At 36.7% G+C, this 16,372-nt stretch overlaps 1 protein-coding gene across 1 annotated transcript in view; it reads left to right on the top strand.

The window, feature by feature from the left end:
- Positions 1-3,336: 3,336 nt before the first annotated feature.
- The window catches only part of LOC112147366 (phosphatase and actin regulator 1), a 56,040-nt gene continuing 43,004 nt past the window's right edge, over positions 3,337-16,372 (top strand). Inside the window, exon 1 of the mRNA XM_024273699.2 lies at positions 3,337-3,531. Coding sequence (XP_024129467.1) covers positions 3,420-3,531 — 112 coding nt within the window. The 5' untranslated portion in view covers positions 3,337-3,419. The remainder of the gene's footprint in view (positions 3,532-16,372) is intronic.

Here is a 16,372-nt window from a genome sequence, read left to right as displayed (position 1 = left end):
TGAAGCGTAAATAAATAAATAAACAAACAAACATGAATAAATAAAGGTTTGGGTAAGGATAAAGAATGTGCTGGATATATTACTCTCGATAGGAATTCCATCTTAAGTAGTAAAAACCCTACCCAGAATAGAAATATCATATTGGGACCACGAATTTATTAATTTATTAATCTCTGGACATGGAACAAAAAGAAACACAACACACCAGGGGGATTGCAAATTCAGTTACAATAAGATGTATCTGAAGGTCCTATCCTTCAGCCTCCTGCAGAGGTTCTCTCTGGTCCACTTCACGACCACTTTAAACGGGGTTCTCCAATCCGGATCAGGGAATTCTGTCAGGTTACAGCTGTTGTGTCGATGTAATGTTCTCTGAGAATTACAATTGCCGTGTATTCCCAGTTATTTGCATTTCCCTCTAATAAAATCTATGTGGTTCCTGTAATGACAAGAAGTGACCAGAAGATGTCGCTGTTAGAAGGCTCCAGAAGGGACTGAGTAATAACACTTTTTTTTTTAATTGAACATTTCAGAGATACAGTACAAAAAAAGTAGCATTATAACAAATGCAGGACAAGAACATAATAGAATTCTAAATAAAAGTGACGGTTATTATTTTGAAATTCTTAACTGGTGAAAACAAGAATATGAATAACATACATTTTTAACATATCATAGATAAAGATGTACCAGATTAAGAATTCAGATACAATAAATAAATCAAAGAGAAAAAAAAAACGGAAAATGCGAGAATTAAATTAAGTAATCAATCTTAAGGATGTAAAGATGCTAAACATTTTCTTGTATTCTTTGAAGCAGAAATTAATCTTAGGTATTGATGCAGATCCAGTTTTGGTAAAAAAATTCTGTTTTTTTATTACTACATTTACTTTTGCAAATATGAAATTGAACCATGAATAAAAACATATTTATAAAAAAGTAAGCATTACGATCTTTGTGTTCAAATTTATGAAAACCAAATAAAACATTTTTATAAAACAGTTGAAAATCAGTAAAAATAGGTTCTGTAATTAATCCGTTGATGTATTTCCAGAATTTGTAAGTGAATTCACAGGATCAAAACAAATAAGGGGATGTTTCAAGTACAACTCTCGAATCTGTGTTTAAATGAGATTTCTTTGACTTTGTTTATCAAGAAGAACTTTTGTGGTTTCTATTCAATGTTAGAGATTTAGTTAGCCCAATAAAAAGTAGCTGATGGAACAGAAACAAGATCATTTTGGAACAAAACTCTGATTTTTTTATTCAAATGTGTAGCAGAGGAGAAGCAGACAATAATAATAATAATTATTATTATTATAATAATCTTTTACTTTACCCAAAATGCAAGACAACAGACTTGGTAACAGGAACTTAAAACATTTAATAAATTAACCAAAACACGACAAAAACCCACGGCTCCGAACCACACACGACTCTTTCCTCCCTCCATTGTGGCTCTTTGACTTTGAATAAAAATGCTAATAATTTCAGTAACTAATAAGCTTATAGTTAATTTATTTTCAAGTTTTGTCATTTATATTTTGAATTTTAACTGAGATAACTGAGAAAAAATGGTAAGAGTAGTTTTATTATGATAAAAATAAAGCACATATACATTTGTTTTAAAAATAGATTATACAGCAATGTTATTATGTTTATATTCAATAGGAAAAAATGAGGTAGTGGATAAACAGCGTCAAAGTCCTAAAAATTGAAAATACTGTGTTTGATTTACTTTTTTACTTATTTGACACAGGGTTCATTTTATTTTGAAGGGAACTTATGTGCACTGTAAGAAGTAAAATAAGTTAAAATGGTTGTACAGAGAAAATTATATCAATTTAATTATTTAGAAGATATTTTATATAAATAAATGGCTACAAAAACACAGATAAAGTGTATTTTTCTAAACAATGACTTTGCGACTCTTTCTCAGCTTTGGTCAGTAAAAAACTGACCTGAGTTACTCTCTCCTATATCTTCATCAGCTTTTTTCTTGTGTTGCCACATTAAAAAAAAGCTATATAAAATAAAAATGCTACAGAGAATGTGTCAAATCTCTGATCTTTATGTATATAAAAAATAAAATAGTTATTTCTATTTCAAGATTGGTTCTTAATTTGGCGCAGGGGTGTCAAACTAAATCCCACAAGGGGCCAAAATCCAAAACACACCTTAAGTCACGGACCGAACAGGATAAACATTTATTGAACAAAAAAACTAAATTTGAAAAACTTTAAAACTGTAAACTTTTTATTATAATTATGAACTAAATTATAGCATTACCTGCATTAATGCTAGTGTGAATGCTGTAAGCTGAATTTGGCCAATAAAGATGCTAGAGCTGATAGCTGAAGATGCTGAAAATAATAACTAAAAATGCTGAAGCTGAAATCACTAAAGCTGATAGCTGAAAATGCTGAAGCTGATAGGTGGCTAAAAATATTAGATACATGCCAAATTAGCCAAAAAAATAAATAAATAAATAAACATAGATTAGGCAAAACAGCTAGTATGTAGCTGAAAAATATAGCTAAATTTTAAAAAGCCTAAAAAACTGAAAGAAGCCTTAAATAGCCAAAAAAGCTAGCGTATAAATATTTGCTTAACTCCAAAACAGCTTTAAAAAACTTTTTAAAACCCTAATCTAGCCAAAACAGGTAGCATTTAGCAAACTTTAGTTAATCTCCAAAATAACCTAAAAACTAAAAAAAGCTTAAATTAGCCTAAACAGTTAGCATTTACCTGAAATATTAGCTAAACTCCAAAATAGCCTGAAAAATCTTAGTCAATGCCAAAATAGTCCAAAAAGCTCAAAGAATGCAATTTTTAAAAACTTTTAAACTCTAACTTTTTATCATAATTATGAATAATAAAAATGCAGGAATATTATTTCAGAATAAATCAACTTAAACCTAAAATAACTGAAGTTTTTGCTCTCCATAAAAATATGTTTTATCAAAATTATACAAATAAATGCAAGATAACATCGGGCCATTATTAACAATAAAATAAAATGATCCGGAGGGCCGGATATAATTACTCGGAGGGCCAGATCCGGCCCCCAGGCCTTGACTTTGACACATGTGATTTAGTGGAAACAAGCAGATTTAAATTGGGAATTATATTATTTGCTAAGTGGGCCCAAAGGATTTGTGCGTCATAATTATTTCTTCAAGTCTCGTTTTGACCATTTTCTCCACCTTTTCCTTCATATTTTCCACTCATCATCAGATTTAGATGTTTTTTCCTCCAAACGCCTCCCTGTCTCTCCCATCCTCCATGTGGGCGCGCGCAGCCCCCTCCCCTCCATCAGTCGTTGCTGCCTCCCTGCGCGCGCGCGGCGGCGTTGGTGCGTGGCTCTCTGCTCCCGTCCCGGTCGGCCAGCAGTCTCCTCCGGACACTGGCTCAAATTGATGGCGGCCACTCCAGCCCGCAGCTCAGACCGGAGACCGATCAGGAGGCTGCGCTCCAAGAGCGATACCCCGTATCTGGTGGAGGCTCGCCTCTCCTTCAACCTGCGGACAGGTAGGAGCACCGATCCCGCTCATCAGGTCTGGATGTGGGGGGTTGAAAAAGCCTCTTTTTACTGTCATAATAATGATTATGAACTTCCAAATGTGTGAATGCTCAGCGTGAATGAAGAGATGCGCGTGGAAATGATGCAACTTAGCGCTGGCCTCAGCAGAGAGGAGTTCATGAATAATCCCAGTTTGATTGCTCAGCTCCTGCGTGGATTCTATAAGATTTTATAATTGCCATCACTGTATTGACCGCTGTTACATAATCCCAAGAAGCCCCTACGTGATCTGTAGTAGCTCGGGCTGATGCACCAAACACAAATGGTCATCAAGAGCTGCGTTGTCATTTTCTCACAGCCAGATTTCACACTTCAAATATAAAAAAATAAATAAATAAAATCCATGATGCTGATGGTGATTTTTCTTCACCCTCCGTCACTAAGCATCCCTGTTACCATGGTGACTCTGCTTTTTTTTTTTTTTGCTGACTGGGATGCAAACCTTGTACAGTGTAGTAAAGATGCATCCATCAGGTCTGCATCAGCTGCATCTCTACCTCATTCTCAAACTGCGCCTTCCCCACATCGTCCCATTCACAGAGTGGATCAGAGACCGCCCACCCGCTCTGCAAATGGCATCGCCGCGGTTACTTCTTTCTCATTCTTCTCCTGCATCGCTTCGTTTGTTTCCTGCAAAAACCCGGTGAAAGATTCCTCCCCGGAGAGCAGATGGACAGTAAGCACGGCTCATCCCGTGTCAGATCAGGACACTTAAGGGTTCCTAATTGTCAACAAGAGCTCCCCAGCTGTTTCGGATGCTCAAATGTGCACACAAAGACTTTTTTCTTGGATGAATGAAAGAAAAATAAATAAATAAAAAGGATTCTTCTGAACTGTGGCCAGTGAGTGTTTGGCCTGTGAAGACAGGCTTGTTGTCCATGACAGCAGACTGCCATCTGTCTCTATGTTCCTTTCTGTTAGTTATCATTCCTCGACTTTACTAAAAGCTCAAACAAAGCATGAGTGTGTTATGGGGGCGATTTGTACAACAGCTCTGTTGACTCACTTCCACCTGAAGAAGTGGAGCAGGATTTAGCTTGCTTATTGCCAGGGAAACCAAAAGTCTTGTGGCCGTGTGCTGCAGCGCTTGGTAATAATAATAATAATAATAAACAATCTGGCCTGCTTTGGATTCCAATGATGAATTCAGCTGCATTTTGTAACGGAAAAATGACTTTTTTGTGTTTATTTTAACCCTTTAACAGGATTGTAACGTCAACATGCCCTTACGTAGCACCGGCCAGGGTAACCAAACACTAAATCCACTTTTTTTGGCTGTTGACTTCTATAAATTGGGCTTCAAAAGTGCTGTATATTGGTCATTGCCAAATTTTTGGTAAATTAAAACAAAATTGTTGAAAATACAGTCAAAAACCATCTGTGTGCTGCCCCCTACAGGTTGAATCGAGGTACTACAGTTGCATTTTGTGATTGATTTCAGAAGTCTCACGTCACGCAGCTCCAGTCCCGTTATCCACTCTCACTGTATTTTTAAATTTTGTCTGTGGGTGGAGTCATCCTTCAACTTCCCTGTTTGGTGACCCTTTAAGGCCCTTTTATACACTCCTGGGTTTTGTCATTTTAGTTTGGGTTGGATCTTAGTAGTCTTGATTTGCCGGCTTTGTTTATTTGTTTTCTTTGGATAGATTTTGGCTAGGCTCCGACGGTCAACATGGCTTGGTTTGCAGTCTCCCTGACTTATTTTATTTTTGGCCAAGGTTCCAATCCTTTTTGGTTTGTCTTTTTGTGTGAAGCAGCACACTCACAATTCCATTTGTTCTTTCATTTCAGGACACCGGATTTCCTTTATGTAATAAACTGTGCTCCTTTAATTCTTATTGGTGTCCAGTTTATGTTATTGTCCCCTTTCGTATTTATTCCTCTAGACTTGAGCCAGGTTTGCCGATGGGGGCTTGTCCGGGATATGTTGATCCCTTGTCCTGGATTTGTCTCGTTTAGCCAGATATACTTTTGTTTGTGGGAATACCTCGTTGGTGGCGTGTGTTTTACAGCCTGTGTTGCTCATTTGTGTCTCGTGTTTGTACTATGTTTGTCTTTTCTTTGTTGTCACTTTCTTTAAGCCCTGGGCTGTGGCAGTACTTCGTTTGAGGGGCATGTTTCAGTACACTTTGTTTTAGTTTTTGGGGATTTACCCCATTTTCGCCAGTGACTTTTTTGGTTGGGCAGTACTTGTTTGGTCTGTTTTTGTGCATCTACCGGTAGTATTGCCCTAGTTTCGGACCGGGTTTGTTTTGAGCATTTGTGCTTTTTGTGTTAGTACTTAGTTGGAGGGTGTCTCTCTTCGTTACTCGTACTAACACTTTTTTTTAATTGATTTTGGACACCAGTTTGTGTTTTTTTGTGATATAATGGTAACAATTAAAAAAATACAGTAAATCAAAGAACATAAATACTGTTGTTAACCCTGTAAAGCCTAATGCATTAAATTATTGGAAAAAATATCACATTTTTTGAGATTTAGACGTTTTTTAAACACTTTGATAAAACCCACAAAAATACTGCGTTATCATTTTTTATGAGATATGAAGTAGCTAATATCAATTATCATTTCTTGGGTGATTTGGTGAGTTTTTACTCACAGTGTTAGTCTACGATAAAGAAATATTTACATGAACGTTCAGAAAAAAACACCTTATTTATCCACCACTTCATATTTGAGCCACACATTTTTAATATGGTGTAACTATATTATTAAGAATTCATTATCAACTAATTTTGCATCAATACATCACGCAGTAATTTAAATAAATTAACAATAGACAAGTTACTCTCTCCAACAAGTTTTGAAAACTAGCAAAAGATTTGCCAAAGATTTCACGGAGGCATCCATTTTGAAATGAGCCCTTGTACTGCCCCTAGTGGAGGGATGGTGTTCTACAGGGCAGAATACATGGACCCAGTTATATATAACGGGTTTCTAAGGATCTAGGGGTCTCAGAAATGGGCTAAGCTAATCTAATGCTTAAAATATCTAACTTTTGTGCTTCAGAAGCTTTATAGCTACATTTACCCAATAAAATGCACTTTAATGAGCAATCATAAACCCACATGCTGCCCACCATCACCTCTCCTCATCATCATTTAATGCTGAAAATGAGCCGAATTAACCCTTCAATCTCTGACATTCAAAGCTTTGTTGCAGGAATCAGAGCTTCCCTGTGGGTTCCTAATGGAATTACAGGACATGGATTTATGGTGCTAGCCTGTTTTGAGTCTCCGCTAAACTGATTTGCTCCACGGTTAAACGGCTGTGCACGCCGTCACCGAAGGCAGAGCAGTAATGGCGCTGGTTAGCACCCAGCTGTTTGATATCACGTCGTCTGATATTAAAGTGTTGGAGGTGAAGATCTGCCTGACATGTTTTATTTCAGTCATTATTGTTTGTTATGACTGTTAAATTAATTAGTTATGCTCACACAGTAACAGGAGAGACCTGTCAGTGCTTTTTTTTTGCATCCGGAATCAAGTTTTATTCAATTTGTTTACCACAAAGTAAACATGCAGCAAAGTTGGTACATATTTCTGCCAAATGGATCAGATATTTATTAGATATTTCTCTCACAATTATTGTAATTCACATTTTTTGTCACCAAAACTCATTAGATGTTTGTATTTTCCTGCATCACTGTTGAATCCACTTTATTAGATAGAATATGTTTTATTGAGACAATTTTGTCGGAATAAATTTAGAGGATTTGTGTGCTTCACATTAACTCAATTTCCATAAAAAAAATGACACAATCTTTCTCAAACTGCATCATAATTTACCAAAATTGTCACTATTTTCATTTAGTATGATGCAACATTTGTAAATCCATTTAAAAAATAATTTCCAACGCATGAAAATAAAGCTGTTTTTGAAAATAAAATAAAAAGAAGGAGGGTAATTGCACAAAGTTGACATCATTTTGCAGTTTATGAGTCACAGTGCTGGAATAGCATGCAAGTTTAAGCCACCTCTTTTTTTAAATATTTTTTTTATGAATTAAGAGACTGTTCTTTACATTTAGACATTCTTAAATTTCTATGTACGACAAGAAATATGTAAATAACAAAAAAAAATAAGATATTGCATATATTAATTCAATTCAATTTTATTTATAATGCCCAATATCATAAACAATGGCTTCATTGGGCTTCATACCAGTAACTGTACAGAAGCAGAAGGTCGGTCATAAAGTATAAACAATAGTTGCTTGCTAAACTAAACTAAACAGACTAAATAAAACAGGTTATTACGGCTCCTAGTGAGCTCCTCTGTATGGAGGTAGTGAGCACTACTGTAGCATGCTAGCAACCTTCTTTACAGCAAGCTCTGCTTTATCGAGCTAACAAGCTCTTCTGTAGCGAACTAGCAAGCTCCTTTGATTTAACCTAGCGAGCTCCGCTGTAGCATGCTAGCGAGCTCCGCTGTAGTTTGCTAGCAAGCTCTACTGTAGCATCCCAGTGAGCTCCTCTGTATCAAGGGAGTGAGCGCCACTGTAGCATGCTAGCAAGCTCCACTGTAGTATGCCAGTGAACTCCACTGTAGCATGCTAGCAACCTCCTTTACAGCAAGCTCTACTTTATTAAGCTAGCAAGCTCTTCTGTAGCGAACTAGCAAGCTACTGTAATTTGAGTTAGCGAGCTCCCCTGTAGCATGCTATTAAGCTCCACTGTAGAATGCTATTGAGCTCCACTGTATCATGCCAGTGAACTCCACTGTAGCATGCTAGCAACCTCCTTTACAGCAAGCTTTATCGATCTAGCAAGCTCTTCTGTAGCAAACTAGCGATCTCCTTTGTATTGAGCTAGCGAGCTCTGCTGTTGCAAGCTAGCAGGCTCCACTGTATTGAGCTAGCGAGCTCCGCTGTCCACCAGGGGGCTAGATAGCATAGCGAGTCTTCCCACTGAGTGTCCAATTAAGCTAATGTGGGCAAACACCTGTGGGGCCCACATTTTCTGCCCACTTTTAAACCGTTTGGCTTTGCTGGCTGGGTTGGACCTCGAGTCCTGGTAAGGAAAAACTCCCCAAAAAACTGATTCCATGAAAAAAGAAGAAACCTTCAGAATGCTCACATGAAAAGACAGGCGATTTATCAGGACTAGAAGAATTAGCTTTTCTAACTCGACAACTATATATTTAAATAGAGTTAAGTTAGATAGGACTGGGGGACAGGTGTGGGCGAGGTCCACAGCTAAAACGAGCCAGAGGCGAGGTCCACGGCCAGGAGCGGGAGCACACACAATCCACGAGGAATCTGAAGTCTCTCCCACTCCCCCTGAGGGGAGGAGGAAAGGGGAACAACACGCGAATCACACTGCACCAAACAGAATATGAAAAATTAGAAGGAAAAAAAATCATGTATTAAAGACCTGGATTTTTTTTAAACGTAGAGATTCTATATGTTCTTTTTTAAAATATATAAAAGAAAATGGAATAATACATGGGGGGGTCATAAACAGAACAATATTTTAGTCAAATCCAATATTATGTCCTTGTAGTTTTCTATAGTACTGCTCTAAATCTGAAAAAAAGAACACTTTTTGCAGGAATATTTTGAAGTTTAATGTTTAAATTCAATAGTTTATTGTCTCTAGGATGTTTTCTTTGCAGAAAATGCCTTCAGATTCGTGTATGGTTTGTTAAAAATAGCTATAAAGCTTCTAGCAAAGGGTCGGTTTCATGCAGCACATATAATGACTGCAGTTGTGTCAGATTTTTGGAGCAGGTGCATGTTGTGAGGTGGTACCCGTAGTCAAAGTCATTAAAAACTTGCAAACAGCTGCATTGCAGATGTTGCAGAAAATATAGGGCTGCACTGCATGCACATTCTTCTCTCCAGTTTATGCACGCTTATGCAAAATATGTCTCAACGTTAACCATGTGCATGCAAAAACGTGGCACAGTGTTACAGCGGCAGGAAAAAAATCAACTAAAAATGAAACAAGTAAAAAGCAAAAACTCCACTCATTCACCACCCACCTCTCCCTGCCTTCCTCTGCCTTTTGCAGTTCACTGAGCACTGCTGTCTGAAAGAGAGCAATCAATACGCAGCAGATGCATGGTGGGACAGGGCAAAATTCTGCTGCAGAGCCGTGTGTGCCAACTCAGGATTTACAATATGTGGAAAGTGTTCCGGGAGAATTGAAAAGCTTCTTAAAGAAAATGTTTTCACGGCTTAGCGTCTGGAAACGACTTGTATGTTTCCATTTAAAGCAAGAAATTGGACATTTTATTCATTTTTTCTTATATATTTTTTTAATTCCAAGCAAGTTTTTGACTCAAGCTGTCTGCTTTTTTCTCATGTGGAACGTGAATGAGTGAGGGAACAGCTGTGGAGAGGTTTTTAATTGTCTAATGTCACGCTGGAGGCCATTAGAAACGGGTTAAACAAAGTAAGGGTGATTAGTGGCAGGACGTTTACTGTGCAACTGTGACTCCTCTTTGAAAATACGAAATCCAACAACACATGGAAGACATTTCAGAGACAAAAAAAAAAAAAAATTCAAAAAGGGCAGCCAAGTCTTCGGCTTCCATGCTTGGTTGCAAATACCTCCTTGTGCCGAAGCATCTCAGGTTTGAATAAAACATGAGCGGGAAAATCAGAGAAAAAAATAGCAAGGACTCTACTTTATGCTGGTGCTGCATAAAATTTCAATCAGTTATCAGAGTCACCTGGCCAACATCACAAGCAGCTTTCTGTGTCTGCTTTAGGGCTGTAATGTGCTTTCCATGTGCCAGACAGGAATTATTTTTTTTTTTTACTTTCTTAAAAAAAAAAAAAAAAAAAAAAAGTTATATTTATAGCAAGTGTGAATGCACACTGAGGACAGAATGTGGAGACTACACTGCAAAAACAGAGCAATCATCAAAGATCAATTTACGCATGAGGAGAGAACGCTGCCTCTGCAGGTTTTAAAGAGACATACAGTTATATATCTACTAATTTAATATATATATATTTATATATATATACTCTATAGTCCTTGCAGATTAAGTTGGCACAATCTTGTGTCCATCAGGCGGAGTCGATGAGTGCTTAAAGACAGGTACTAGTTGGAGATGTCACCAATGTAATTCCCATAGTGCAGCAGCTCTTAAGGACTTTTTTTTTGCTGAGTAAGTGTCTTCACAGGTTCAGACTCTCCTCAGCACTGCTGCAAACGGAGGTTCAGTTCAATCAAAGCTGCATTGCACCAACAGTGCATAGAAATCCCAAATCTCATCATTTAAATGAAGAAATGTAACATTTATTCATGAATTATGTGTAGATAAACAGGATGTGCATTTTTAGATCAGAAGTTGCAGAGGGAAAAAAAGTGTTTTCTTAAAATAAAAAACAGGATCATCTTTGAACATTATTTTCCTCTTTATAAAAGAGGATCAGCAGCTGTTGTTCGAGGCCAATTCACCCTTTTCACAGAGACATCAGAGATAACGGCGTCAGGGCCGAAAGTGCGAATAGTTACTTCCGACAGCTGAACGCTGTTTAAAACAATTTTACATAAATAATAAAAGGTAACCATAGCGATTTCAAAAGAAAAATGTACAATATTTATTCCATGAATGTCCTGCTGAACTCTATTTTCATTTCCTGTCTTAGATTGTTCACAAATCTAAATACAAATTTGAATAATCCTTCAATATTGGAGGTTCTATGAAAAATATTGACCTTTCATGTGAGCAGATATTATTCTAACGGGTTCTATTTGGCTTGATCGCTGCATGTTGGCATGTTTTAGCTGCACCCAGGGCTAAATGCACTTGTTTTAATAAGAGGTATTTGTTGTTTTTGGGGTATTTTAAGGGGTAATTGTAAAAATAGGAATGATTACCAAGTGAAACAGCGAATATTTTAAGTGCCGCTACGAAGCCATGAATTTTCAGCTTTCAAAATAAGAGCGGCCGAGACAAAAGTTCAACTCTGGCCGTACGCATTTGGAAAATTACATATGAAGAATAATTTCCTTATATATATATTTTTTGATGGTTTCAAATGATTTTTATCCTTGTTTACCTTTATTATCCTGCAGGGATCAGACACAGTTATGAGCGACACCAATGGGGAGCTACGTCACAAAATAACACAACAGTTATTAACTTCTCTTCATTGTCAGACACATTGAAATTGTCATACTATGGCTCAGTTTTTAGTGATTTTGTGAACACGGAAATGTACACAACTTTAACTGGGCAGAAAAGATCTTCTGCAGATTTCATCTCCGGTGTGGAAAGCTAGCATTAGCATTAGCATAAATTAGAAGAAAAAAATCAGAATTACCTTCATAATCAAACAAGCAGTCTTCACTGAAGTACTTGTAACCTTCGTCTAACTATGATCGGGTTGTAGGAGAGAAATAATCCGTTTAATATCCATATGAATTTAGGGAAGCAGCTGTGGAGCATTCTGCAGGACTACTGACATTTGATATGAGAGGGAAAAACGAATACAACCAGATAGGACATTTATAAAATAAATATTGTACATTTTTCTGTTGAAATTGGTTAAGTTACCTTTCGTTATTTACATTAAATTGCTTTAAAAAGAGTTCCGCTGTCAAATTTTCCGTTCTAAATAGACATGATAATAATCGGAGGTCACTCTGCACACTCGCCGTTTTGTGTGATGTCACGTGAAAAAGGGTCTATTAGTTTAGTTTGGCCAAATATAAGCTTTTCCTGGGTTACACATTCTCAAAATGTTGACCTTACAGAAGCAACGCAGGACAGAAGGGACATTTTTTGTTTGTTTGTTTGTTTATTTCTGGGACATCGCTGTGCAGATTTTGGCGGAGCAAAAGTGATGCTTGCACCATGATGCCCCCTTCCTCCCTGGGATTTTTATCTGCATGCATCTTCATGATCCAGCAGACTTTATGGAAAAGAATCACGATAAAGGACTCAAATCACAGCAAACTTTACAATATAACTTTATTGTTCGTTGTACCTGGGACAATGACAATAAGAAACCATCCATCTTTATTAATCAAAGTTTTTCCCCGACATTTTTATATTTCATTATATTTCGTTTTAATTGTTTTAAGTCTATAAAACACTTTGTAGTGTTGAATGAAAAGTGCTTTATAAATAAAGTTTGATTTAAATGCTAAATTTAACACAAAATGTGAATAAAACATGAACCAAAACATTATTATCCCAAATGTTGACAGAAATTACTCTTTTTGTTCAATCTTCAAATAGGTTAGAAATGTAAACAATAACACCGGTATTTGTTAAAACAGGTAAAAACATAACACCGCACTGGATTCTGGGTAAGTGCTGCTATTATAAGCAGGTTTTGTAAATGTTTTTAAATAGGGAGATGTGTTTGTCTGAAGGTGCCTTCACACCAAACGCGGTTTGCAGAGGCGGCCAGCTCCAGTGTTAATGGTCCAGGCGTGCTCTGAGGCGAATTGAAGCCCCGCGGCGCGATTTGAGCGGCTGACGCGAATCTGGCGGTGCAGCAAAAATGTAAATACTTGAAGTTTGACAAGTCGCTGCGTCGCATCTTTGACTCGAAAATACCAATCCCAAGCAAACGTTTTTGTCCAGATCTATTTCCTTAACTCGTTTGAACCTCAGAGCTCATCCAGCTACTTTTGGGCGAAGGGGGGATACACTCTGGACAGATCGGAGGCGGAGCTTACTTGCTCGATATGCTGGCAGACAGAGAGCCGCTGCGGGGGCTGCCAGTTGGGTCTCATCAAGACATTAAAAAAAGGAAAAAAGTCTCCTAATTTGATTTTTCCCCCTCAGATTAATACAAAACAGTGATCCTACAAGCTCAGCCACAGAGACACAGAAACACAGTGGAAGCGGCTGTCATACAGACACAGCCCTCTGTACCGGGAAATCTATTACTAATAAGAATTTAAACCCAAACCTGGAGACATGATAACTGATGTTTTTCTGGAACTCTCATCGACGTGAGAGCTGGTAGCTCCTCCCACAAACACATTTTTTGACCGTGCGGCGAAAGAGTGGTGGGGCACGCCAATTTGTCGCGCGAATTTTGTTCAGTGTGAATGCACCTTGACACTTTTATTTGGAGGGAAATATGGGTCGTTTTGCGCAGCACAAGTTTAATCTTTTTTTGAATAACAAAACAGATGAAAACAGGATGATCCAGATGAGTTTTTGGCTCGATGTTTGGAATTATTTAGGAACACTTGTATATTCCAAAAGGAGGTTAACTGTTATAGTGTGGAGTTATGAGCAGAAAAATGAAACTTTATTGTACAGCTCTTGTTGACAGAACGTTTTTGTGGGCAGAGAGAAGTCCTTATCTTTGCTAAAAGAGGTAAGAACCTCCCGAAGGCCTCGTCCATCCAGCAGAATGTGCTGCTGATTGCTTTCTTCTTGCTGTTTCTTCTCTTTTGCTTTTCACTCACCTGCTGCACCATTTGATTTGTGTTGAGCACACAATCTGACATACACAACTTTTATCTGTTTTGCATTCCAAGCTACGAAGGTGTAATTATTTAGTCCTATAAAGTGATTGAATCGCTGAAACGGCGTTGGGCCGACGGCTCCAACAGCTGAGACATTTTTGCTGCGTTTAGCTGCTGCCTGTGTTGGTATTAAAAGGAACGACATCACATCTACACGTTTGAGGTGATAAAGAAATGTATTTCAAAAAAGTTTGATGCCTTTAGCTCCTACCTGCATGGACACCATAAACTACAGAAGTGAAAACGGAGAGGAGAAATCTGCATTTTTGTCCTGCTTTGCAGTGTAGGCGTCTATTGGATGATCTGTGGGCTGACAAAAGGAAAATGGTACAACTCTAGCACCACCTGTTGACATACTTAGAGAAGAGACATTAAGTAAGAGTGTGTAAGAGTGTGTCACACTCTAAATTGCTCCACATGTGGCTTTACTTTCCTTTTTCTCTACTGCACTTTCTCTATGGTTGGAAATTTTCCTGAATTCGGCTGAATGTTTTGTATTTTTCTTCCTACTGATTGATTTAATGACTTGTTAAAAGAGGCAAACAATTTAATTTTTTTTTCTTTCCGTCCCCTTTTCATTTTTTGTTTGTTTGTTTGAGTTCACAACTAAAGGTTGTATTGCAGAATGTTCCTTTAATTGAATAAAAATTAAAATTAAATTAAAAAAAATAATTAGCTTAGTGTCGTGTTCATCCATAGACACTCATGAGAGCAAAACTCTTCAGACAACAGCTATAAAAGAAGATATTTAAGATCAAAAGTTAGTTTAGCATAAACGCATTGAGCAAATGTAACAAAATAGAAAGATAAAACCTTTTGTAAAACCAATCTGAATCATTCTTTGTATTTTGTTTTTCATCGTTTTAAGCCTGTAAAGCAGGAGTTTCAAACTCAGTCAGACAAGGGGCAAAATCCAAAACACACAAACGGGATAAACATTTATTGATCACCTCAAAACTACAATTTTAAAATCGAAACTTTGTAATATTTACGAACTAAATATGTAGCATCACCTGTGATAATGCTAGTATGAATGCTGTAAGTGAAACTTGGCCACTGAAGATGCTCATACTGATAGCTAAAAACGCTAAAGCTGATAGCAAGCTAAAATGTTAGCTAAATGCCAAATTAGCCTGAAAAAAACAACAATAAAAAAAACTTCATGTAGCTGAAAAAATAGCTAAACTTTAAAATAGCCTAAAAAACGGAAAAAGCCTAAATTAGCCAAAACAGTTAGCCTGTAAATATTAACCCAACTCCAAAACAGCCAAAAACGAAAACTAGCCAAAACAGTTAGCATTTAGGTGAAGTATTAGCCAAACTCCAAAATAGCCTAAAAAAATCTTGGTTAATTCTATAATAGTCCAAAAAGCTAGCAGAATGCCAATTTTTAAAACTTTAAAACTGCTACTTTAACATAATAATAATAATAAAAAGTTAGGAATATTATTCCAGAATATAACAACTTAAACCTTAAATAACTTTCAATCTTTTACTATCCATGAAATATATATTTTTTTAAATTATACAAGTTGAAAATAAATGCAAAGTAACATTAATAACAATAAAATAAAATGACGTGGAGGGACGAATATAATACATTTTTTATTTTTTTTGTGTATATTACCTATTGAAATGTATTTACATCTGGAAAAGCAGAATCTGCACATTTTGTTTTTAAGAATGTAAAGTTTTAAGTCATCAATCAGATATGTAGGAACTGTTATCAGCTGTTACTGCTGTACTCTTAGTTAAAAATATTTAGATGCTTCTACTAAGTAATATAATTAATTTGAAGTACTACTACTCTCACTTGAGTATAGTTTTGTGGTACTTTACTCCCTTCTGACAAAAAGTATGTCATATTATAAATTGCTCATGGGCTGAATCTGATACTATTAGAATTGACTCGAATACATTCAATAATTATTTTAATCCACAAAAGGGGCGGAGCTACAGCAATACACTTTCCCCCCAAATTTTTGAGTCAGTATTATTATTCTTGAAGCATCACAAAAATAAGAAAAGCAACATTTTAAAACTAAATTAAGACATTAATACTAATTAAACTGTTAGAAATGTGCATTTTTGATGTTTTCATTTTTAACGGCCTTCCACTCTGCTGTTCTCATTTGCCACTCTAGCTCCGCCCCTTATCCAGAAACATGTATGTTTTTAATTAAATCTTAATATTAAAAAATAACTTCAGCAGTAAAGTCTCTCGTTCAGAACATTGTCTCTGCATTTGTAAAGAGACTGTACCACATATAACCACCAGATGGCAGCATTTTACAAGAAAATGGAAACTTCTGCGGTTTTTTTTTTTTTTTTTTT

Source organism: Oryzias melastigma, linkage group LG17 (genome assembly GCF_002922805.2).
Source record: "Oryzias melastigma strain HK-1 linkage group LG17, ASM292280v2, whole genome shotgun sequence".
In the NCBI taxonomy this organism is placed as follows: Eukaryota; Metazoa; Chordata; class Actinopteri; order Beloniformes; family Adrianichthyidae; genus Oryzias; species Oryzias melastigma.
Note: the sequence above shows the minus strand (reverse complement) of the source record. Positions and strands in the feature narration are given on the sequence as shown.